This window comes from Betta splendens, chromosome 12 (genome assembly GCF_900634795.4).
Source record: "Betta splendens chromosome 12, fBetSpl5.4, whole genome shotgun sequence".
NCBI lineage: Eukaryota > Metazoa > Chordata > Actinopteri > Anabantiformes > Osphronemidae > Betta > Betta splendens.
Window position 1 is genome coordinate 7,282,638 of NC_040892.2, and position 26,250 is coordinate 7,308,887.

Here is a 26,250-nt window from a genome sequence, read left to right on the forward strand (position 1 = left end):
ATAGTTTCCACTGTTAAACTTTCTTTTACTGCATTTGCACATAATTCTTTGATGACACGATCACTCTGAACCTTCGTATATACAGAACATGACAGTTAAAAACAATGAGCGAGTAATAAAATACATTTTCAGCATATAAAGGAAAATACTAATACTAAAATTTCTGCAGCAATGACTATTTACAAAGTCATGTTTTAAAACAAGTTTTCAGTACCTAAAATTAATTTATAGGCAGTTTTTGTGCAATTATAGGAGAAAGGCTTTTAAATCAGGAAATTAAGGTGTCAGTTATACAGCAGGACAAAAAGGCAGGATGCACATTACAGAGCTACTTGATCAAAGCTAGTTGGGACGTTGACAGATTTAGTAGCTGCAATGCAAGGACGTTTCACTGTTGTGGTCCTCCAAGGACTCTGAGCTTTTGCCTGCACGCAGACAAGCAGGAGCACTTATCTGCTGAGGTCCTGTAGTGTCCTCTACTGGCCACTGACTGGGATCTCCTGAAACAGAAAAGGACCAGGATACTGTCACAGTCATTCAGCTGGACAAACCTTAGTGTTAACGGTGACATGCAGCTGGGGCTGGAAACAAAACACGGCGCTTATATTTTACCAGAGTATATAACAGTCAGCAAACACATGCATCACAGATCCTTAACGGATCAGTGCTGAAACCCGAGATGAGAATCCTCTCAAAAGTCTTTTTAAAGTAAAAAGAAAATTTCCTATATGCAGAAATAAAGTTGAACAAAATCTGGATCCACTTTGACCTGTGCTCATGCTGTAGGATATGCATATTATATGCTTCATGCAACAGCTAAAACCAGAGCAACACTGCTTTATGAACCTCATGCATCAGATCACTCTTTAAGCCTGCACCTCAACCACACTAACCTTCGTCTGGTCCTCCAGACAGGCCTTTCAGGCCAAAGAAGGTGCAGTAATTTGTCTATCATTATTCCACAGAGAGGATAGAAGGACAATTAGCGTAATTTACTGAATAAAATTGTACATTTTAATTGTTCTATTGGCTAATGGGTTACACTCACCTCTAAGTTCCCTCTGGCTTTCTTCAGAACTCCATGAGTTAGACACACTACATAAAATGGGACATAGGTTTTGGTAAGTGTCTCTGTATACAAGAGTTGTTTTGAGAAGCTGTAGGATTAAAATCAAACAAACATACGCTGGTCAATGATGACCCTCTCCATTCCCTCTTTGAGCTGGTTGGTGGTGCGGAGGCGTTTAACAGCTCCACTCAGCATCCTCTCCTGCTGTGACAGCCTGCTTTTCAGTCTGGCTATCTCGCTTTTCAGCAGCTCATCCTGATTTGGGGGATAAACAGATTTGCTCTGTTGATAGGTCATTGGATAGTGTAGATACAGTTTTTCTTTTTCATGCCTCATTGTACCTGCTCATTGTTGCTGGTGTCCCCTGCTATGGTGCCAGCTGGCAAAGAGACTCTCCACACCAGTTTTAGCAGCCGACCAGCTTCCTCTAACACCTGCTGCATTGTGTTCATGTTGCCGGACAGGCTCTTCAAATGCTGCAGATCCAACACCTACGAAGATGCAAAAACAATGACATGGACTATGCTGACCATATTTAATGCTGCTAAAACATCTGCAAGAGTAAATTTGTTGGGACCTTGTCGGAGCCATGCAATCCGAGTGTGTGTAGACAGTCCTGCAGTTGTGCGTCCATGCAACGTGACAGTTTGCGTCCCTCTGAGATCTGTTTGCGTAGGGCGTTGTAGTCCTCAATTAGACCCAGAATATGGCGTCCATTGCGATTAGCCCACATGCGGTGGCCTGGCACGAGACGGGAGGGAGTGCCAGAGACACTCTCACTAGAGCTGCTGCTGACTGAGCCACTTTCCACTTCTGTATGATGCCGACGTTTTTCATCTGCAAACCACGAAGGATGCCCAGAATGTCCATCATGTCTGTATTGTACAAAACGCCTGATTAAAAACTCAACTCACCTTGGCGGATGCTAATGTGTTCGCTGTGACACTGCTGGGAGTGGCGGAGTGGATCACAGCCCTCTCGACCAGGTGATCTGCCGCCTTCATCTAGAACAATTGTAAATACGTAAATCGTGATCTGGCTTGCTTCTGTGTGTGTTTACCTGCCTGTGCATGTGTAAAAATTGGTGTTAATTCCTTGTGTTTACCTGGAGACGAGAGCAGGTAGTTAATGTTGATAGTTTCAGAGTGGCTGGCTCCTCTGAGCAGCTGCTCTTCCAGCTTTTGTCGCAGAGCTGTGTTGGTCTGGATGCTTCTCTCTAGTTGCAGCCTTAGGTGTCTGATCTCTGACAGCAGCTCACCAAGGTCCACAGAGCCCACGGAGACTGGGAAGGGCTCCTTGATAGTCTCAGTGGATTCTATTCACAGGTAATGGATACATAATTTCATTATTCTTACAGGAAGCAAACTAAGGCTTGAGGGCTGCATGTTTCAATGTAACACTGCAAATTCTAGCCATAATGTTGGGATGCAATCATTATTCACAGCAGCTGCTTACCTAGTGTGCACCAACAATATAAAATTTATTTTTAAAAAACCACTGCGTACCACTGTGTTTATGAACCTCAGTCTTCATCTTTTCGTACACTTGTAGTTCTACTCGCAATGACTGAAGAAGATGCTGGGAGTCTGACAGCTGCTGCCTTTGGAGCTTCACCTCACACTGCAACCTGGAGACACCCAGAAGGGGGAAGAGAGAGACTTATCTGGTAAGGACACTGCATTTTAAGAATCCACTGTCATAATCACAACATATCTGCATTTTCCACATTTGCTTCTCCTTTATAGTTTTCTTCATCTTACAGTGAGAGTATTTTTTTGTGAAAATAGATAAATAACAAATGTAACAAACATAAGAAAAGCGAGAGGATAAGTGATCTGACCATAAACTAGACTCCAGGTTTCAGGTATCAGCCTCACTCAACTGTGCGAGTAAGAATCAGGGCAAGAGGTCACATACTATTGTAGTGGTCTGTACATGCAGATTATCTAACTCCAGCAGAGCCTTCAAGTAAAAGACTATCATGTTTCTCTGTTGTACTAATATCATAGAATAATGGTTATAGTAATGACTCTTCACAATCGATTAGCAGCCCACTGAAGTTTCAAGTTGCATGGAGTAAAATACTAGTGGTGCATACATTAGATGAGCGTCCTCGAATTGCTATGACCTGTGTGTTTACCAGCGTACCTGTGCAGCTCCTCTTTGCTGTAGTGCAGTGAATCCTGGAGTTGGGAGTTTTCCTGGCTGCAGTGCTCCAGCCTCTCCAACAGTTGTCTGTTTTCCTGCCTCAGGTCTTCACAGTCTTTGCGGCTCTGCTCCAATTTGGCCGTTCTCCTGGCCAAAGTCTCCCGTAGCTTCTCGTTCTCCTTCTGCTTATCTGATGGAATAAAAAACAGGTTAAGTTAGTGTCGAGGACCATCTTGGTGACAGATGTTTATATGCAGTTTGAATGCTGTATGCTGTAAAGGACACAATACTACAATATAGTATTTTGTTGTAATTCACCTCTGGACCCCAAGTTGAACTGTTCCTTCAAAGCTTGGTTTTGTTCCCAGAGGAATCGCACTTCATTGGCCAGCTGGCCCTGCTCCTCATTGCCATGAATGAAGATGTTGGTAGCTGCTCAATTATGAAAATATATTTTTACATGTTGTGTGCAGTTACCAAACAGAAACACTTACAAGGTGAGAACAGGACAGTGTGTACCTGGGTCTTTCTCCACCTCAGCCAGTTTCTTTTCCAGCTGCTCTCTGAGACGGTCGTTGGTGCGGATGCTCTCCTCCAGGCGTTGTCGCAATGCTCGGATCTCCTGTAGATGTTCCGCTAAAAGGTCTGTACAACACAGAAATAGTTGAACTTTAAGGTAATTTTCATTGCTAAAAATGACAGCACACTAAAATACAGAGACAAATCTAAACCGATATGGTTATAGACTATTCACCTACCTGAATTTACAGTGTGTGGTTGTTCTGTAGAGAGATTCTGTGAGCTGATATCTCGCTTATGTGCTTCCAAATGAGGGACTGACTTGTCCTGGTCATGGCTTTGATCCTTTTCCTCATAGTGGGTGCTGTTCTGAGCCATAATAGAGTGATGCAGGTCTAGTTCACTTCGCAGGGTGGCGTTGAGCTCCTCACTGCTCTTAAGCTGTGCGTATAGTCGTCCGTTCTCCCTCTGCAGGCCCTGCAGTCTGCTTGCATCGTCCCTGTGACCGGACCCTCCTTCTTCCTTAGCTCCTCTTACAGGTGAGGCAGGCGTTTCCGTCCAGTTAGAGAGGCGCCGCTGGCCTAAAGAAGCAGCCAAGAAAAGGTTGATACAACAAGGGAATACAAAATACAGACATTTAACTCTAGGTAGCTATCTGATAACTTCCTAAATTAAAAATGGTCTTAGCAGGTTATGTGCAAACACAAGTAGCTCGAGCAAGATGCAACAATGCAGTGTCAAATTAAGTACAAAATATTGTCGCACTGAGGCACTGCACTGGACCTCTCACATGAATCCACATGCCTCACTTGGTTTTTAATAACATGGGGTGTCTCTTTTCCAGTGGGAAACATTCTGAAGAGTGAACCGAAGGTTCGGGTGGCACTGAATAATGCAACTTTACATGAAGCTCGATTGAAACTGGACACCTGCTCTGCCCTTGGCTGATGTGTATTGTGCTCGAGTCTGCCTCGTGTCTGTACAATGGATCTGAGTGGAAAATAAGTGCTGTTACAGGCTATGACTGACTGACAGGGACCGTGTACAGCTGCTCAATGAGATACTACTGGGAAATATACATACAATTATTGAAACACACCAACTTCTTAATCTAGTACACTACAAGTGAATCATTCCAGGATCTGGGATCCCTTTAGACTAGACTTTGACTTAGACATTCTTTCATTTGTGTTGGAGTGTAAAAAAGATCTGGGGATGCTTACCCTGAGGCAGATTGCGACCTTGTGTGGCTGAGTAGCAGGAAGAGGAGCTTCTGTCCGATTGGTCCAGATCAGAGTGGGAGCTGTGGTGGCTGCTAGGACTTAGACCTTTGATCTGACTCCGCAGTCTCTGAATAAGAAGGTTTTTCTCTTGCAGCTCATTAGCTAACCTGGAAAAGTAAGGAAGAGGAATGTTTCACATAGCAGCTGGTGGATTGGAACTAAACCAAAACCAAAAAAAAAAAAAAAAAAACATAAGAAACTGCACTCAGAAAAAAATTGAAGCTCAAGAAAAAAAAAATCTAAATCTTCTTTGTTTTAAAAGAAGATTTCTAACTTTGAGTGGAAACACACAGCCGGGAAATTTCAGGGAGGTTCATAGCAAACATCATGCTGTCTGGATAAAACCCACTCACAGGTCCAGCTGCTCCCTGGAGCATTCAACCAGGGTGAGATTATGCTGGATGAGGACACTGACGTGCTGCTGAAGCAGCTCTCTCTCGCCCTCTAGCTCCAAACGCAGATTATCTAACTCCAGCTGGATTCTTGCCGGGCTGTCAGGAGGATCTCTTATGCTCTCCTCATAGGACAGCAGAGACTGTGATCCCTGCTGAATCGCCTGAAGACTGTCCGCATCAGTGACAATATGGATTAACCCAGATCACAATCAGTATTGGAGAAATCCAAAGTTGTCTGAAAAGTCATTGACGTTTACATTCACCAGCAAAGTTAATTTTGTTTTAAATTGTAGCATAATACATTTTTGGCCCGACAGATATTATGCTAGGTTTTTGTACAAGGAAAAAAAAAACACCAATGCCCCAAATAGGGGCAGTGACCTTAATGTTTTTGTTGACACTGAAAAATTAGGTCAACAGCAGGGTGCTGTTCAAAACCAATCACACACAGAGCTTGGGGGTTATAAGGCAATTGACTGGGTGATGATTGGAGAGGGTGGGGGTTTTAAAGGGTCATGAGAAGAAAATATATCAATTCAGCCAACCACCTTAAAATCCAGTGCTCAGCAAAAATGGGTTAGGATGCCTGCAACTCACACAATTCACTTTTTGCACATTTAATGAAATGTATGTAATAGGAAAAGAGTGTACAATACATACACTTTCTCATGTCAAAGACATTCTTTAGGTTCTGTTCTATAGTGTATATGATAAAAAGTGTCAGTGTAGTGTAATCAGTGAGATGGCAGCAATTCTAGGCTGCTCCATCTGTAATGTTTAGATTCTTTTTATTTTAGATTTTCATGTGTAATATGTTGAATTAAAGACAAAGCAAAGTTTTAAACCTACCTGTGAGAAAGTTCGAGAGAAGTCACTTCCTCGTTGTCTAGATGAGACTCTCCTAGAAAGACACAGTCAAGAGTATGAACCTTTTATGAATAACTGATCTCTTATTTCTCCAAATACAAAAAAAGCGAGGACATGTTTAAAGAAATCTAATGAAATAAAATACTTGACAGCATTTTTGAAACTTTGTGATAATTCTGACACAAACACCATCAAAACAGTAGCTACCTTTGTCCAGCCGTCCCTCCAGCCGGTCCAGGAGGTTCAGGCTTTTGTCCAGCTGCTCTTTGACCACCTCCCCCATGTAGCAGTCCACTTGACTGGCCTGCAGCAGATCCTTGAAGGCCCTGCCAAGCTCATCTAGTTGCAGACGATGCAGGGCACCCAGTCGGCGGCTCTCCTTGATCTGTTGTCTGAGTTGTGACAGCTCCCTGGCCTGTGACTGCACCAGGGAGTCCAGTCTGTACAGGAAACAGGGCAAAGTGACCACATGAATAAGGTCTTAATTTACAAAATGACTGTGCAGGATTTACACCCTAAGTAGCAGTTTATTAATAGTGCACTGGAAAAAACCTGGCAGGGGATGCAGAGCGGCTCCGTGTCTGTTGCAGCTGATCACTCAGGCTTCTGTTCAGTGGCCTCTCTCTTTCCAGGTCTATGCTCAACAAACTGGCTTTATCCGTCTTTGCCTGCTTCTCCCTTTCCTTTTTCTCTGTTAGCTGCCCACTTCTATGATTTTTCTCCTGGCTGTGGTCATCATTGACAGCAAGGTCACTGGACAGGGAGTTCCTTTGTAGAAGACTTTGCATTTGAAGAATGCTTTTAGTCTGGTTCTCTAGTTGGACCTTCAGCTCTCTGACTTGTGCCTGAAGCTGCAGAGGGTCCTCAGAAACACCATACTCATCCAAGGCCTGCAGGCCCTTCAGACTCTGTTAAAATATAATAGGTTAATTGCTAAATATCAAATACTCCAAAATTCAACAGACCTGCTGTTAAAACATCTGTTAAAAATTTACTCATAACAGGAGGGGTTTAGTACAACAATAGGGTGAATACCTTGGCTGAGCTTCGAGCTGGGGAACTAGGGTATGGGGTGCTGGAGGTTGAGTCCAGGTTTTCAGTAGAAGAGAAGTTGGCCTGTTTCAGCAAGGAGGGCAGACTGGAGGCACTGCAACTCGGGTTTACACCAACCTCTAAATCTGTCAACACAGGGAACATGGAAACACTCAAATATGGAACAAAAAAAACATAAGAAAATATGGTGCCACTGAAAAAAGAATAATTTGAGATAGAGCTGAATTGTAAAATTAGACAAGAAAGAAAGGTTCCGAGCGTGATGGAAGGACATTCCCAAGTCAGAAGAATCATGCAAGATTTTTGCAATGTGGAATAATGACAGCCCAGTCAAATCTGATAGTGGTGAGAAATCCCTGGTTAAAACAAGTGAAGAGACATCGAGGTTGTGAAAAACACACCATTACTGAAAATCACACAGTTACAATTGCCTTTGTTCAGTTCTCATGCAAATATAAAGACAGTATCTATCCAAATTTGAGATTAGTGTCCACTCAGCAGACTGACATGCAGAGTCCATCCGAAGGACGTCTACCTGTGCTACTGCTCTCTTCCCTATCGTTCTCACTCTTGCCACTGGTTTCGTAACCCAGGTCCTGAAAATCCACCTGCACGCCTTTGTCATCCTGCTCCAGAGCTGGCACTGGAGGTAATATATGTTGGGTTAGGAAGAAATCATTTACCGTGTACACAGTCTCCTTTCCATGGTACTGGTCGGTCAGGGTTAATGCAATGATAACTTAAAGTCACTCTTAATATGTTTGCAGATTTAATGAAGCAAACTGAATTGTGTTGTTTTACCTTTCTGTGCAGTTTCAGGGGAGGATGTGTTGGTAAGAGCAGTGGCCAGTTTCTCCTCCAGGCTTTTACATGCCTTCTTCTTCTCTCTCAGAGCTTTATGAAGCGTCTCTAGTTGGGCCTGAACAATTGGGGGTAATGCCTTTCCATCCTGCACTGTCCAAGGAGCCTCTGTTTGCTCTCTACGATCCCTTTCTTCTTGTAAGGAAGCCTGCAGTTCAGATATCCTCTGGGAAAGTTTATTGAAGAGTATATAGATGAGACAAACATTTTGATGAAGCTCCTGGTGAGGTTGTCCCTTTGACACATCTGAAGAAGTTGACTTGCTGCTGCTGGATTTAGAGGTTGGATGTGTAGATTCTTCCATTTCTTGCCTCTCTTGCAGGGCATTCTGCAGTTTATCTAAATTCATTTGCAGGTCGGGGCTGAACTTGAATGATCTAGCAGAGGGCAAGAAGCCAGTGCTTGAACAATGAGCTGCGAGAGAAGCAACAGCAGACTCTGCTGCATTAAGGCAGTTCATCAAAACATTTGTCATCTCCTGATTTATACTACAATTATCAGAACTTCCCTTTGCTCTACTGTCATCATTTTCTGCTATGTGCTGTAAATGTTTTCCATCTTGGCTACCGTTGTTATTGGTAGCTCTCCGCTTTTCTTGCAGCTTTGCATTGGGACTATTGTGCTCTAAAAGTGTGTCTTGTAAAGTGTCCGCACTTTGTCGTAACTCCTGCGTGGACTCACCTGTGCTACCTAAAGCACTTTTTGAGCTGTCTCTGTTTGATGAGACATGCTGTAAGCCTTGGTCTATCTTTGAGCAAAGATCACTGAATTTTGGATTCTTTTCCTGGATGTTGAAGGAGAAGATGGCTTGCTCCGCCATATTTAGAAGCTCTAAAAGCTGGTTGTTAAGCTCCTCCTTCTCCTGTAGTGCTTTCTGCAGCTCCAAACATCTGCTACTTAGAGCAGCATTGGAATCCACCGAGCCCGAATCTGACCCTAGCTGGCTGTCCAGATTACATGCAGTCAGGTAAGCAATTGTGGATTCTGCAGCCTGTAGAGCATCCACATATTGTTGTTCCTTTATTTGAAGTTGTGAATGGAGCTCCTCCCAGTCAGCAAGCTGCTCACTGAGCTTGGCGATCAGGGCCTCTTTCTCCTGGCACTCCTGGTGGAGGAGTTCCAACTGAGTGAAAAGAGCAGAATTGGTGTGGGAATGATCCATTGTGTTTCCATTATCGGAGCCCTTGTCAGACCCTACTGGGCTGAAGCTACGGTGTCCAGGGGAAGGGGAAGTGTTTTCCTGCAGTAACGTAGGAGAGTCACAGTCCGCATGCATCTCATGTTCAGATCCATAGACAATATTGGCAGGGGGCTGAAGTGTGTCAGTTTGCAGATGATCAGAGTTTACAGAATATGTGCTGCCATCATTGCTAGCTTCTGTTCTCAGTCTCACAGGGATGGGAAGGCGAGATTTGGCACCAGCCTACAAGTGACAAAAAAAATAGAAAGATGGATATTAAAAACAGTAATAGACAATTTTATTTCTGTTCTGTATTGTAGTTACTGTTCTACTACAAAACATACCCCATGTTTTGCAACATGCCGCTTTATACTCCTGCTGTGTGTATGGCCTTCGGTTTGTGAACTCTGCATCGCCTCTGCAGTGCTGACAATTAACTGGGTGGTAACTGTGATGTCTTCATCTGACCCCTCTTTGGAGTTCTTTAGATCCTTCTCTTGCTTTCCCCTCAACAGCTTAGAGTGACCTTTGGAATCAGCCTGCAGTTTTTCCACACTCTGTTTCCTTTCAGCCTGCTCATCACTGCTGTTTCCTGAGGCGTCTGTGCTTGCTTTTTCTTTAGGCTCCATGGATTGTTGTTCTTTCAGGAAACCTTGTAGCTCCACATTATCTGATCTAAGTCTGAGGAGCCGCTCTCTACAATAATAAACATGAAATTAGTTTACTGACTCTTTGAGTATATACTCAAAGGACTTTTTGAGTATATACTCAAAGAGTATATAGTAAATGAGTAAAGAGTATATAGTAAATGGGGAGATGGATCTAAACACCTACCTAAGGTGCAAGACTGATGTGACCCCCCAGTCAGTCAGCAGTGATTTAAGTGCCATCAGATCTTCATTTTTCTTTTTAGAGTCTCCCTCTCCAGTGTCCAAAGTGTTGCTAGAGTGAGCATGCTCTCTACTCTGGCCAAGGCCACTGTCTATGCTTTCATCACCCATCGGCTTTCCAGACATGATCTAAAAATGTTCAGTTTACATGTGAAATGTCATTCTTTTTTACTTGCAATGTTTAAAAGGTTTAAATGCCTGTGTTTCGTACCTTGATGTCTGTCTGGGTCTCTTTATCCTCGCTGGAATGGTGCGATTTGTTACTTTGAGCCAAAGGCTGTGTCGGATGCATCTCCTCTAGCTGCTAGAGTAATGGGATGGGAGGCGAGTATGACATACATGGTTTTGTAAAAGAAAACTTAATGAGGCAACAGAATCCATAAAACACTGCACAGCAACATCAGAATGGCATGATGTGTCTAATGTGGCATGGTGAAAAGAGACCATTTCATGGGAGACACATAAAAAAAATAAAAAGGACTGATTAGGGAAAGTGAAGGATAGGAAAAGAGGGTATATTCTACTACAGATAGAAACATATTTGTTAGAGAAATAGAGCTTCACATAGTAAAGAGACATTAGTAAAAGGCTGGACAGAGCAGAGGTTAAGATGTAGGTCAAAAGTTATAAAGGAGCTAAAAAGGTGGATGTTAGACAGAGACTTAGACAAAAATCATCAACTATTATATAGATGCGAAGACAGTGTACAAAGATTTGTCCATTAAACAAAAAAAAATATATATATATATATTTTTGCATGTGTCTTTTGAAATGTCTGACCTGTTTACAAAGGTTACTGCTGACCTTTGTTTCATCTTCCTGGCTACAAGCATCACGCTCTGACTTCTCCATTTGTGACAATCGGGTCTGAAGCTCAGTGTTTGAAGTCTGCAATTTGCTGACACAGTCCTGCAGCTCCAGCACCTAAGGCCCAGCCAACATTATCTTTTAACCAAGTATTTTATTGACCGACTACAGCAGCTGGATAAAGTCATATATATATATATATATTTGTTTTTATGGGAAAAGGGTTACCTTGTCTTTGAGCTCTTGTGGAGACAAGCTGTCATCATGCCCCTCTCCTACACAGATACTCATGTAGGACGTCTGATCGCCAATAAAACTCAAAGTGTCACCTAGAAAACAAAAAGATATTGAGAGTAAAAAGATGTACAACTTAAAAATTCCCTAGGCACTTGGGTATGTAAAATCAAGGGGAATAGTTCTTGGTCTTACCACCATCATTGGCTCCACCAACTCCACCTCCACGGTTCTGGATGGCTCCTAGGCGAGCCTGCAGAGAAGCATTCCAGCGCTGTGCATCTTCGAGCTGATGCCTCAAGCTCTCAAGTTCTTTAGGATCAATGAGGTCCATACCTACAGACACGGTTAATTACTCAAGTATCAAGGGCATTCATGCACAATCTAACAACGATACAGTGGTATTGAATGTGTAGGTGTTATGACAATTACACTGAATAACATACAAGTCATTGTATGGCAACACTGAAACCATGATATCATTAAATTTAATACCAAAATAAAAAACATAAACTTTAATATTGAGCTGTTGTGCATCTCAACATGCTTTGAAAGTTTTCCCAATTAGTCTATTAGAGTAAAGTCAATTCGAGATTAACTAAATCAGTTAACTAAAGTAAAAAAAAGTCAAATAGAAAATACAAAAATAAATCTATACAATAACTCAAAATAGGTTTACATATTAATATAAAAATGTATTGTTATTTATTTCTGTCAAAGTAACTGCTGTAGCTACATTTACTTTGCTTTCTGAGTGAAAGCGAGTCATGGGTTTGTTACTTACAGCTGACCTATTTCTACACCTGGCTGTTTTTGTGTAGGGACACTGGATGAGCATGCACAGACAAGTACACATGCATAGATACACAAATCATTTTTGCTAATACAACTACCTGAATATACACAGATACTTTTAATTAGTCTGAGGGACATGTCCTCACATCATCATGACATTGATGTGATGTCATAGAGCAGGACCTTTTAAAATGTCTAAAGTTATGAGTAATTATATATGCACAGCAGTAGGAATATATTTAGCGTTCTTTCCAATTTCAGTGTCTTATTTGAAATTGTTACGCAATGCCATGCTTATACAATCTAATATATTTAATGCGACAGATGGTTAGATCGTTGCATTAGTAATCACAGAGGCGTTAGAGAGGTGATGCAATGAACGAACAGACAAATCTTTTAATGGAACAGTTGAAATAAGCAGTTAAAAAGTGTGAGGAAGACAGACCAACAAGAGCTTTTATTCACTTGTGTAAAGAACAGAAAGACATACATTTAAAAAAGACAAAGAACAGATATGAATCCTAGAGTGGACAAAGACAAGCAAATGAGGTGATGATGTATAGAACAGAAATTAAACAAAGATGAGTGAAGGGACCAGGTGTACATGTAGATTAAAGTAATAAAGAGGGATGTGAGGTTGTCAACACAGATATTAGTGGAGAAAACACTAGACAAAGACGACAGGTGGGTTTGTGCTCCCTAGCATGATAGCTATGGGTGGGCATCTTTCTGAGCTACAATTTCTCAACTCTTAAAGGAACTTTTAATGGGGGTTGACCCAAGGCCCCAAGGGGTGTTTAGGTCCAATCACTGCAGCTTAGGTGATTTGTCAGAGTGCAATGCATTCTGGGTGTTGTAGGACATGACCATTTATAGACACAACACATTACTTTTGTTTTCCTTGTTTTCTCTGCACATAGACCATCAACGTTGTTGCACATTTTTACTAATAAAATGTAAAATATTTATAACTTGCCTTTCAGTATCACTTTAACTTCAGTAATGAACACATGCCATTTTATTCTCACTCATTGCCATCTAATACCATGTGTGTTTGCACTGCACCTTCTCTGAGTTTGGCTCTGTGTATCTCTCTTTCCAAGTCTTCCCTTAGCTCCTCATTAGTTCTGACACTCTCCTCTAGATGCTGCCTGAGGAGCTGCACTGCTGTCAGTTCCAGCTGCAGAGCATGGAGACGCTTGGCACTGCAAAACACACATGCATATACTCAGTGTTAACGTTTCCTCAGTAATGATTAATAGTTTCAACAGTTGTGAATGTTATTCCTACCTGTCCTGCTCCTTCACAGTCCTGACCAAGCTAGAGTAGAGCTGTTGTTCAGCTCTCAGGGCTTTGTTCAGAGCATCATGCTCCTGTTGCAAAGCTAGGAGTTTGGGTAAAGCCTTAACAAAAACACAAAATGAGGGGAAAGCAGCCTTAGTTTCCTGTGTAAATGAGTTATATATTATATCTACATGGCAAATGCTTGATTTACTTCTTGTTGGCTGTCTCCACCAATCATGGTTTTCTCTCTTTGTGGGAGCCCCGGAGGTGATCTCTCCATGCCAGGACCAATGACTCGATCCTGTGTATGATCAGCCGGACCGTCACCTCGCTGACCAAGGCGTTGGTGAAGACTCTATACAATGTAGAACAAACATGAGAAGTCAGAAGGCTGGAGAAGCTGGCACCGCGTTCAAATGCAATTAGAAGAAAATCTCCTTATTTAAAGCCACCGTGTGTTGTACTAAATGAGTCTGAGCCTGTCTATGGGGGGTGGGGGCCTTACATTGATAATCTCATCCTTGGTCTTTAGAGTAGAAGTCAACGACTCAATATTGGCAGCATGACCTTCATTGCGACCCTCCAGTTCAGACAGCAATGACTGTAGCTCTGCCAATGAAATCTGGGACAAGAAACAAAAATATATGCTATAACACAAAAAACAACAATTAACACATCATAAATAAGTGTTTACAGCCAACTGACCTTAAGTTCATTCTCCCTCTTCAGGGCTTTGTTCAGGGCCTCAGTTTTTTGTGCTAGTTCCTTCTTTAGAATAACAGTTTTCTTGGTAATTGGAATGTTCTCAACACTTCCCTCACTGTTTCTTCTGGACAGCTCAGCTGTAGTACCAACAAATCAAGATAAAATGAGAACCGGTGTGTGTCTATACATCCTTAATGTGCACTTTAAAAGGTTTAAAGGTATCACCTTCCCGCTCGTCCAGCTTCTCCTGCATAATCTGAATAGTTTGTCTCAGCTCCAACACATGATCCGACTCCCCTTTTTGTCTCATCTCTGCCAGAAATTGGTCTCTTTCCTGACCACGATGCAGAAGTTTCTACAGATTAAGAAAGGTAACAAATTATCACACTCAACCAACACACGATACCTTGTGAAAACAAGGTCATGCACATTGTACAGTTAAGTGACTGAAGTATGTCAGAGGAAATTACATTGATGAGGCTGTCCTTTTCAGCAAGCAAAGCTTTGAGCTCTGCAGTCTCTAAATAACTCTCTTGAGCAGCAGTGGAGCTTTGGGTCTCAGTGGCGTAAAGCTGCTGTTGCCTGTCAGACAACTGCTTCTTCAGTTCCTGAATCTCCTGAGAACGTTCAGACAACATGCGATTGTAGTGCTCAGCAGATTCCTAAAAAGGACATTACACGAATCATCAAAATGAAGACAGGTTCATAGAGACCACTTATTTGTGTAGATGCTATATTTTGCAAATGTAATTTCTCAACACATATGAAACAAAACTTTCATAATTCAATGCTTACCTTGAGAAGTTGGTCCTTGCTACTAATTGTGGCCAACAGTCCTTCCACAGCACCCTCATTGTCAGCAATTAGCCTTTCCCTGGCTTTAACAGCTTCAGCCAACATAGCCTCAGTGACCTTTAACCTTTGACCCATTTGTTCTGCCAGGTCATTTACATGAGTCTGTGACTGGCTTAACATCGATTTAGTTATTTCCTACAAAAAAAGTTGATTGTTCAAAAGTTAACCTACATAACCTCTCTAAATAGTTTGTGTAAATCAAAAACAATTTTGTTACTACAAAACAGAGTATAAAGATGAATGTCAACTAACCTCCATGTCTTTTGTCTTGCCCTCCAGGGAGAGCTGCAGCTGGCTGATGATGGCGTCCTTCTCCCTCAGTGATCTGTTAAGGTTATCCTCCACGTCTTGCTTGGCCCTCTGTAGATTTTTTAGGGTATTTGCAAGATGCTGTAGCTCCACATCCTTTTCTTTTATCAGACTGTCAAAACTCTATAAGAAGCATTAAAATTAAGCCAAATCTCACAAACCCAGCAATGGACTGATTTTTTACTTTGATTGATGTAAAAATATTGGTAGCTACTTACATTAATGGTTTCTTCGTTGTGAGAAAGCAAATTATTGAGCCTATCCATGTCTCTTTCCTTTTCCCTTAGTGCCAACTGTAGCTGATGTATCTCATTGTCTTTCTCCTCAATGGCAGCAAATTTCTCATCCAGCGCTTGCTGTGAAAGATCATAATAATGCATGTCAGAATCAAGGTTTAATCACTGTGATGAGGTGACCACAGTGAAAGTATACACACCTCCAGAGCCTTCTCTTTTTCTTTCAGCCTTTGCCGCAGCTTGGAGAGCATGGTATCATTTCCTCCTGGGCTTTTGCTTTGCTCAAAGTCTCTGATCATGTTTATGTATTCCTAAAGAAAACATTATATTCAGCTCAGTTTTCACATTAGACATTTACAGAATATACACACAAAAATTGCTACAGTTGTCTAAATTCCATCAAGTTGTGTCACCTGTAGCTGCTGTTCTCTATCAGCTAGCGTAGATGTGAGTCGTTGTATGGTGACTTCATGTGCCTGCAATTTTCTTTTGGTTTCGTCAAGCGTCTCCTGGTACTGTTGTTCCAGAGCATTCTCTCTCTCCCCAATCTCACTGCTCAGCTTCTTCAGCTGATTGTTCAGATCCTAAAAGGCGATCTCATAGAACTCAGTAACGGGTAACCGCTGAGAACACAACTGTTTTGGAATATACATATGTTTTATAGAAAATAATAATTCAATAAAAACCTCTATTGTCTTACATTGAGGGCCTTGTCTCCCTTCTTCTTCTGTTGTTGCAGATCCTCAAGGTCCATCTCTAGCTGGTCCTTTGCCTGCTGCAAGTCAGTCAGCTCCTGCTCTGTCCTGTCCAGAGCACGCTGTAACTTTTGGACTTCAAGCAACTTGGCATGGTGTTCCCCCTGGAGTTGTGCTAGCTCTGTTTGCTTTGCCATTAATAAGTTCTGGTGCTCTTCTACTCCCTACAGTATTTACCAACAATCTTAATGAGCTTACATCACTCAACAGTTAAGGTTTGGATTACTATAACCATGTGCAAAATTTACCTGGTATTTCTGCAATTGGGCTTTATGTGCTGCCTCTCTAGCCTTGGTCAACGCGTCATCCCTGTCCTCAATTTCATGGCACAACTCTGCAATCTATGCAATAATAATGATAATAATAATAATAACAACCAAATCATTAATATAAATACATATATTTATCCCAAACATAAAATAGTATTTAACATACCTCTTTTTCCTTTTCTTTGAGAACCTGAGTCAGTCCCTGGATAGTTTTGTCTCTTTTCAGAGCATTTCTTCTTTCAGAGTTGAGTTCATCCTCCTTTTCTTCCAAATTCAGTGACAGGGTCTGTTAGTAATAGAAAAGGATATATTACACAATGAAAGCTTTTAATCAAATTTTTAAACAAATATGTCTCTCAATGTACCTTAATTTGATTCTTGATGTCCTCCACTGTTCTCGTCAGGTTCTCATTAGTGCTTTTTGCCTGTGTGAGCTCTTCAGTCAGCAGCTTATTGCAGGACTCCAACTGATTAATTTCACTCTTCTGAACAAAACAAATAAAACACACACAGAAAATGTATTAATACTATGGTAATAGGAAGTAAACCAGCTCATTACCAATCCTAAAGCATTTTTTCTAGCCAGGATTATTGAAATGCACTACCTCCAATTTGACAGGGGTGTATTCATCATCAAACTCCTCTGTAAGATTATGCAAAGATTTCCATTTTGCCTCTCTGTTTTTGCGCCTAGCATGAGAGGTGAGGAAAGCAGTGCCTGGCCTGTTCAGGACTGGGATGTGGCTTCCTTCAGGGCGAGACACTTGCTGCCTTGAGATGCAGCGCAGGAGCTGAATCAGATCAGAGATCACAGAGGGTTGACCTGGAGAGCTATAAAGTAATGCTCTGGCTTGAGCCTTTCCTCCTGGGTCGTCAGTGGTAACACGTCGGACAGTCAACCTGGTCCCTCTGAACCTTAGTTTGGACGGAGGGTCTGAGGGGAGGTCTGAAGAAAGGTCTCGATTCAAGGACTGCAGTGATGTGGAGCAACCTTTAAATCCAGATTTTAGCGGTGTGCCCTTGCGTTGAACAAGGTCAAGGTACATACTCTGTGAACGGTGACGTGTGCCTCGGAGACCAAAGCTCTTTACAGAGCCATCAAGTCCAGCTGCTGAGCCAAGTCTCTTGAGGCCTGAGCACCCTGGCAACACCCCCGCTCCACTAGCAATTCTGTCCAAACTAACACACCTTCTCATGTGGTTTCCCACATGGCTGCCTCTATGCTCTTTATACTGTTGTCCCTCAGATGCCAGTTGACTGATAACCTCGTCATCAGGACTGCTCAACCCAGAGGATCTGAGGGGAGTCTTGCAGTTCCTCTCCCTGTCACTCCTGTCGAGGCCTGGGTTGTTTTTTTTGTAGATGTGTGCAATGCACTGGATCAGGTGTTCTTTCTCTGCTTGCAGCTTCTGGATCCGATTGTTGTGTTCATCCTGTAGCTGGCTGACGTTTATGTCGCACTGTATCACCTTCTCCAACTGAAAAACACATTTTCCACAGAGGAACTCTCCACGGCCATCACGAGTCAACTCCCAGCCCAGCACATGGGACAGAATGACTTGTAGCTTCCTCTTCCCCGATGAGCTAAAGATCCAGCGACACTGGCTTCCCACCAGACGAACACCACATATGCGACACGGGTCCTTCATGGCACCTCAGATTGTCCAGTCTCACTCACTCAAAACAAACCCAGAAAAGCCTCTCAGCGACAGACTTTCCCGTGACCAAATGTTCATCAGCCTGCCAGCCATGGAAGAGCCATCTATCGTTTCCTCTTACAGCGTCACCAGAGAAACACAGGAGAATGACTGAGTGCAGAGCACTATAAGCCCTAATCCTTTAATACTCCCTGCTCCCGCCTCTATTCCACTATCCCCTACACATTCAATCAGATCAAATCCTGTAGGGTGAATACAGTGGTCTGTGTTATTGTTAGTGCCAGACCCTCTCTAGAAAAACTTTTGACAGAGACCTCATAAAGACATTTCAATTACTGATTCATTTAAAATGTTTCCTCAGACGAGAACTTGGATTCTCGAACTACTATAGCAAATCTAAAAATCTGCTTTTTTTGCATTTATGTTAAACATTCTTTTATACCTGTCGGGTAGTGTTCACTCATATCGTTGTCGTCGTCCTACACTTCAAAAATTGTTTATAGTGCCATTTATTAAAGCTGAAGCTAAAAATAAATCTAGACAGAACTGTTTCCAGATAGCATGATAATCCAGTCTTAACACTCAGACCCAGTTCAGATGCCAGCACCTAATGACAAACTGTGGACACTGCCCAGGTGACTTTTCCTACTCTGTAAGTCGACTACACATTAGTTGCAGCCTGCATTATATGTAGAATTTTAATGCCTATAAAATAATACCCTGTTAGGTTTGCTGACCCATTATGTAAAAGATTATAGGGCAGATTTATTTTTTTATCAAGCAGTACTAAGCTTCAAAATCATAATGTTTTTCATATTGGGTTTTGAGACCATTTGTTACATAACTAATTGGACACACCAATTTAAATTTTTGAGATATGTTCATAAATTCAATATTTTTAACAGGATTACCCTAAATAGAAACTGTGTAATATTCTCAATATGTTTATGTGGGTAAAACAGCAAAAACAAAATTAGTTCAACAATGGATTTGAAAAAAAAAAAAAAAAAAAGCCAATCAAAATTAGCCAGGAGTCGTCATGCAGTGGCATTTTTATGACATAACAAAGTGAGGAAATCCCTACAACACCAACCTGATGGTCTGGTTGTTTATTTTCTCTCTCTCCATGGAGCTCATTCCTCAGGGCCTAATGAATGGATAATTAAAAGTCACTAAAAGTAAAGAGTAAAAAACTAGAAAAACTTAAAGAAAACTCCACACCTCAATTTCCTGATCCTTTTTAGACAGGAGATCAGTTAGTTTGACACAGTCCGCTGATGGTGCATCTGTCATTTGGTCTGCATTGTTTCTCTGATGGATCATGGCCTCCTGGTTCTTTAAAGTGATGTTAAGCTGCTCAATGATACTGTAAAAAAACAATGGATGTTTGAGTCCCAGCGCAGCAAAACGCTATTAATTTGAAAGACATTGACATAATGCATGGACGGTTTAACTTCATTTGCTTATCTCTTGTATCCTTACTTGTCTTTTTCCTGCAGGGCTTTCTGCATGTCATACATTGGGATTGGGAGGTGTGAAGAGGAGAAGGCACTTGAAGGATCTAGGACTTGGAGCTGCTTTCCCATATCAATATTCTTAAGCTTCTCCTGCTCAGCGATGGCTGCCATCTTCTCAACCTCTTCCTCAGCTGTTCGCAGACACTGTCATTAAAAGTCAAAAATTAGAAATAATTTCAAATACTGATTGGAGTAAATGTCTTAGGTCAAGGGGTGTCAAACTCCAACTCTCCCTTTCCCAGAGCCTGCTGATCACCTTGATCAGGTGTGTTAAGTCAATCAGCAGCTGGATGAGACAACTGACACACCTGTTCAAGGTGATCAGCAGGGAGAGTTGGAAAACCAGCACCCCTGTCTTATGTTCTGCATTAACACATTTAGGGCAACAATTCCTGCTCTTGTAGAAAAGTTAAATATTGTCGTAATTGTGGAAATTAATAAATATTTGGCAAAGGTTAGTTTACCTGTTCCAGGTCAGCTATCCTCTTATTGAATGCATCTCTAAGTGCTTCCATCTCTCGCTGAGCATGCTCTCTCACACGATGAGGGTCTCCCGATTCTCGGCCAGCTAGACTCTCCAGTGCTTTTCTTAAAAATAATTCACAAAGAAGCATTATTTAAAACACCCTACTGGCCAGTAGGATGTCTTACTAAAGTGACACCAAACATGAATTTACTGACAATGAACTTAAACACAGTGTACAGGAAACTATACATACGACGCTGACACGAGCAGCTCCTGTTTCTCTGCCAGCTCCCTCTTCATAGATTCCAGCTCAACCTTCAGCTCAATATTCTAGGAATAAACATTTAATCTATTTTAGCTCAAGGTTCACAAACATGACATCAACACTAACAAACTAGTTTTTACTAAATCCCAAGTTTTATTGTAAAGCATGGACATAAAAGTAATTTTTTTACTTGACACATTAATTTTTAAAATCGGTGTGGAGGAGAAAAAGATAAGAAACACATGGAGACCTAACGAGAGTATAAAATTCCAGTGTGCTTACGTCTCGCACCAAATAAGGTAACAATGGAAAGTCAACATTCCAAGATAAAAATGTGTGCTTTAATTGAACGAAACCCAGATGCTGATGTGTCTGAACTGTGATCTCAGCTAGTTTCATGCAACAAGATGCAATATGAAATAAATGCGTCAAAGAACGGCAGGTTATGTATGTGTTTATTTGGGTAAAGTCAGCACCGTTTTGAATATGTCCTCCGTAGAGTCATCGCATTTCTGCTGCATGCGCTCCTCCATAAAGTAAATTCGCAGCTTCAGGTTGAAGTTCTCCTTCTTCAGAGCTGTGATTTGCTGTGGATGAATGTAACAAAAACAAACAAAAAAAGAAATTGCTGAACAAAAACTAATGCCTTTTTGCTGAAAATGTTGCATGTTATATAGGTTTTGTAAAAAAAAAAAAAGTGAATTTTTTTTTTACTTATGTCAGATGATAGTTCAACAAGTTTAGGACAAGTTTTTTGGGTCAAACAATTTCTGCAGTGAAGCACTTTATCTTTGTGGAAAGGCATAACAACATGTTTACGTGGCCAAGGGACCATGTGTATGGTTATTGTTAAAATGAAAGGCGGCCTTCATGCTAGTATGTGTGTCTGAGTGCTTATGTGTGTGAAGTAGACTGTGCATCATTGTGCTCCGGGCTCTGAACAGCATACATCTGGCAAAGGGGGTTGGGTAGGCTGTCAGAGGGAGGAGGTAGAAGTCTGGACCCTTCTTAAAACCGCTAATCATGAAGCCAGCCAGGGAGCACAAACAAGAAATCTTAGGATGCATTCCACTCAAATTCTGAAATATAAGCTTCAGACTGCCTCAATCCTACTCCTACACACAGACCTCATCACTAAAGCTCCATAAATGATCAGTGTGGCTTGGTTTTAGACAGACTGAGCATCAGGTTTAATCAATCGTAATACCCTGTTTAAAGCAGCTGACAAAATACAGTGTCTGTTACCAATAAGCAGTGTATGTAAATCCAATAATTAACAATTATTTTTAATGCATTTCCTTAAAAATGGTTTTATCATCAATTAAGCCTTTATTTTTAACAAATCACTCACATTTTCATAGTCCTTCATGGTGAGAGCTTTGACAGGGGACATCTTTTCAGGAAAGAATGGAGCTGTAAAACAAAGATTATTATTGTTTTTCCTTATTCATATGTCTACTGTAATAATAGAATATAATCCCTTTAGCACAGGCTCAGCATGCCAGAAAAGCCAATCCTCTCTGATTTCAAAAATTCCTTTGACTCTATTTAACAGAGAGAGAGAAGCAGTCCTGTTTTTCACAGCAGTCATAAGAGGCAAGGCAGCTTCTGGAGAGCTGCCCTGTTTAGACCAGTTGAAAGCAGCCCACAGCTGATCATGTAACACTCTTCAACAACGTATTTCACAACACTACCTTCTGATTCACAATTTGAGTGGTTGACAGGAAGAGCTGCATTTAGCTTCACTCTGACGATAACCTTATTATCAAAGTCAGATCTCTTGCCACATGTGTAGGGTAATATCGTCAATGTAAACATTTCAATTCAAAACCATAAGGAAGTTGTTTGATCAGACTGCAATGTGTTCCTAAATACTGAATCTAGAATCTAAGACTGCTGCAGTCGTTAAAGAAAATACTGCATAGACAGAAAATATACCTTTGGAGTGTAATCTATATACTATGATTAAAATCGTAGAGCCTTATACACTAAGATTTCAGATCTACAACATGACTAGGGTACAGACATTGATTGGACTAATGAAACATTGTTTTTCTGGGTACATGTGCATGTCTGTCCATACTACTGACTTGACAATAAGCCACAGATGCTGACCTATATCTCTAAATGAGTTGTTTATTGACTTGTGTGTATTGGTCTCGCCCCAAGTATACTGTTGGCACACAACAGAAGTATGGCAGTCAATTAGAAATGGAATTACTGAAGCTCATTAAGATCATCTATCCCATCCCTTGGCACAGCTGTAGAGACACAGCTGTGGGAGGTTAGAGCAACAATTCAACAGCGGCATTAATTAATACACAGGAGAGACTCACACCTGAGCGACAAAAGGAACGGAGAAAGAATTAAAAATAAGCACACTACCTGTCATGCTGTCTGTGGAGTATTCTCCCGCATCTATGGAGTCGGGTAGTCTGCAGCTGCGAACAAAATCATTTTTAGTGATGCACATTTGTGACAATGAAAATCTGGAATAGCTCTGTTACATTTTCACAATATTCACCAATTAACATAAAAAAATGTAGCATCCAGTGTTATGCTCCCTACTCCATCCCACAGTGGAAACGTGAATGCATAGTTTGTATGAATTACTCACGCTGGCCAGTTTTGCTGAGCCCTAAGGACGCTCCAAAAATAGCTTAAGAATTACTCTGTTTCATTTACATGCACTCTGACAGAGGTTTGTCTCTGTGTGTGCGACCATGACCATGTGCCAGTGGCAGCCTAGTGCTCATGATCAGACAAGAGGAGCAAAATGCAGACAAATAAATGGACGGAGAAGCCTTTCATGAGCTGACAAGAAGACTACTGTGACTCTAATCTTTGCGTCACACAGTGATGGGACAGTGGCGCGCGCACGCACACACACACACACACACACACACACACACACACACACACACACACACACACACACACACACACACACACACACACACACACACACACACACACACACACACACACACACACACACACACACACACAGGACTGCACTGACTTCACTGTCTGAATACTATGTACAAATGTGGTTCATTAGACGTTAATGTATGTCATTAAATGTAAATGTCACTAATGCAAATATTCAATCCGAGATAAAGTTTTTGCATAATCATCAACATGAACCACGACGTTCCTTGATTCGATATCACTTTTAACGACCAGGAGAACCAGCTTTCTAAGTGCGTTTTTCAGCTATCCCCAACAGCATGATTTCAAGCATAATTTTGACAAGCTTGATTTGTGCACATCTCTTATGTGCATGAGATTTATTTTAAATAGCTTTTCAGTGTTTTAGTATATAAAAATTAGATTAATCAGATAAATATAACTAAATCAATTATCATAATCCTCATCTCAATCCTTTTTAATCCTTTCTAGGCTTTCTGTGCCCCTGAAAACAACGTTCCTGTAAATTTACACTGTGTTTACAGATCTCAGTATTTCAGTCTGCATCTGTGACACTTTCATGACACAACCCAGTCCACTGTTGACCACATTAAGCAGCATAAATATAAACAAAATATATACTGTATATAAAAAAGTGTTGTCGATATTTCACACTAGACAACATAAAATCACAAAACAATCACACACAAGAATATAAGCGAGCTCACAAAAAAACACCTAAAAGACTCGAGTTAGATAAAAATGTGATGACAGTTATTGCATCACTGACGCTTCACGTGCCAAGGAACCCCTTCCTGTTGTAATGGTGAAGTAGAAGTTCATAAAAAGAGCCATGGTAAGAAGAATGGTCCAAAATAATAGTTTCCTAAATAATCAGATTACGCTTAATCATTTCTGTGTCCGTGCTATTGACATTGTTTTGCTGGTGCTGAAGTCGTAGTAACTTCACCAGCATTCAGTGGAAACAACGTCTGTAAACAGTGACTTCCTCTTTCTTCTTACTTAGTACAGTTGCTAGTGACAAACATGGAAGCGCTCAAACAATATCACTGACAGCAGTCAATAAAAAAAACAGCATTAAAAAAAGAAGGAACAAAAACAATGTAAAGCCACATTTATAAACCAGAAGACAGAATTGAATCAGGTTTCAAAACTACCTAAAAGTAATTTACACCACACATATCAGCTAACATCTTATATTACTGAGGCGCTTACCACCTGGTAACAGCTGCTGTTGGTCATTTAAAAGCGAACTAAGCAAGGGGACTACGGCCATGCTGCAACTAGCTTTGCAGTAGAGCATGAAGAGCTACACACCAGCTACCTTGAGCAAACACCAGCAAACAAAGGCACTGTGCAGCGGAGCTACAGTAATAACGTACAATTCACCTACCACAATCAAACGCTTCTCTCACGTCACGGAGAGGAAAGAAACACAAAGTGACATATTAACGCTGCATTCTGTATTAAGGATCCGCTACAGCGCAGTTCACTGGACGCCGCTGAAAAACTGACTTCTATAATTTCCGCTTTCTGTCACTGAATGACAGGTCAACAAACCGCGACAATATCACAGCAACATCCAGCGAGGCGAAAATAATGTGATAACAAAACGGCAAATCCATAAATCACATGCTTTCGGTTTCTATCGCCCTGTGCATTTCGGCCATTTGATTTGTTTGCAGTCATTTTTTTATAATCATATAGAGTCTAAGTTATGTCTCCTGTGTTAAGAAGAATGGCGTGTTTCATAAAAAGTAACTTACAGTTTGTTACTTCTTTCTGACAGTTTGAATGGTTGTTACTTTCTATATAACCAGTCGAATAAAAATGGCACACTACATTAACGTCTGCAGCCTAAAAACCTTGATTTGAGGGATCTGATGCAAAATCAATACTATAACAATAAAACGCAAATCATTTGAACATATGCCTGAGATAAAAGCCAAACGGGTTTACTGTTACTGTTCTTTCTTCCTCAAGGAGCGATTATTGTTTGGGTCATGAGAATTGGCTACTGGGGCACTTGATGTACTATTTATTAATAGCAAACATATCCTGTCCGTATAAATGTCGAAAAATATATAATTTCCAACATCATCTTACAAGAGTAATGCATGGGCCCCCAAATGTCAGATGGACTGACGTTACTATGAAAACAACAACAAAAGGCGTAACAGTTATATCTGGCGCTAGAAAACTATACAGCGAGCTATGTGTAGCTAGTTATTAATAGTATACATACAGTAGTTCACTTTGCCCCCCAATGGTACAAGTTTTATACATGATAAATGGAGTGAGTTGTTCCAGTTAATAGTCGAGGCCCATGTAGCGGTAACCAATGACTGTAATTGGTTTTGTTAGCGGTAGCTAGCTACAACCCTCAGCAAAGCTCTGACAAGCTAGCGTTAACGCGCTAGCTATCGCTGGTAGTTTTACCTTCCGTTAATGTCAACGGGGAGCGTCAGGTCGTCCCCCACGACGGAATCCATAATACCAGCGGACTTACTCCAACTTGTCGCTAGAATAATGTGACATTTTACCGGCAGGACATAACGTAAAGTTCAAAAAGCGGGACGGAATTCAAAATAGCCAAGGCTACCGCCATCATCATGTAGTAAACGTCACCATTGTGCACGTTGGAAACTGATGCCGCCTTCAGGCTGCGTTGGAAATGTTTGAATTTACTGCGGCATTCTCATGTAGTTGATAAAATAAAACCATGTCATGTGCCATTATTATTTTGAATAGAGTATCGCATATTCAGTGCGATGTAGGGTGCTACTTTACTTTGGCAATGTCAAAAACTAGCATATAGCTATAACTATTTCTATTATATAACTGACTGGAAAGCGACGCGAAACGATAGGCCAAATCAAACAGTGTGGACGTTCAGGGT

At 41.2% G+C, this 26,250-nt stretch overlaps 1 protein-coding gene across 15 annotated transcripts; it reads right to left on the minus strand.

Annotated features, from left to right (window-relative positions):
- Position 1: 1 nt before the first annotated feature.
- On the minus strand, positions 2-26,009 carry cdk5rap2 (CDK5 regulatory subunit associated protein 2). Of its 15 annotated transcripts, none has more exons than XM_055513500.1 (53): positions 25,791-26,009; positions 22,806-22,861; positions 21,772-21,833; positions 20,897-21,007; positions 20,409-20,485; positions 20,154-20,277; positions 19,655-19,833; positions 19,394-19,538; positions 19,266-19,319; positions 17,120-17,305; positions 16,880-16,999; positions 16,681-16,800; positions 16,494-16,586; positions 16,191-16,409; positions 15,904-16,074; positions 15,691-15,801; positions 15,473-15,610; positions 15,198-15,377; positions 14,886-15,080; positions 14,561-14,752; positions 14,316-14,445; positions 14,091-14,227; positions 13,891-14,007; positions 13,597-13,740; positions 13,392-13,504; positions 13,167-13,306; positions 11,502-11,642; positions 11,301-11,401; positions 11,070-11,189; positions 10,477-10,566; positions 10,210-10,394; positions 9,720-10,071; positions 8,136-9,618; positions 7,870-7,977; positions 7,317-7,459; positions 6,834-7,189; positions 6,489-6,721; positions 6,264-6,315; positions 5,373-5,582; positions 4,960-5,126; positions 3,976-4,317; positions 3,737-3,862; positions 3,536-3,649; positions 3,218-3,407; positions 2,575-2,696; positions 2,175-2,384; positions 1,984-2,073; positions 1,647-1,906; positions 1,411-1,560; positions 1,186-1,324; positions 1,049-1,095; positions 894-948; positions 2-500 (listed from the first exon to the last, which is right to left on the minus strand). In XM_055513500.1, the coding sequence occupies exons 1-53, from the start codon at positions 25,841-25,843 to the stop codon at positions 364-366; spliced, it is 9,090 nt and encodes a 3,029-aa protein (XP_055369475.1). In that variant the 5' UTR covers positions 25,844-26,009; the 3' UTR covers positions 2-363. The 15 variants fall into 15 exon arrangements, with proteins under 15 accessions (XP_055369475.1, XP_055369474.1, XP_055369473.1 ...); XM_055513499.1 differs by having other exon boundaries at positions 10,477-10,569; XM_055513498.1 differs by having other exon boundaries at positions 11,046-11,189.
- Between the last annotated feature and the right edge of the window lie 241 nt (positions 26,010-26,250).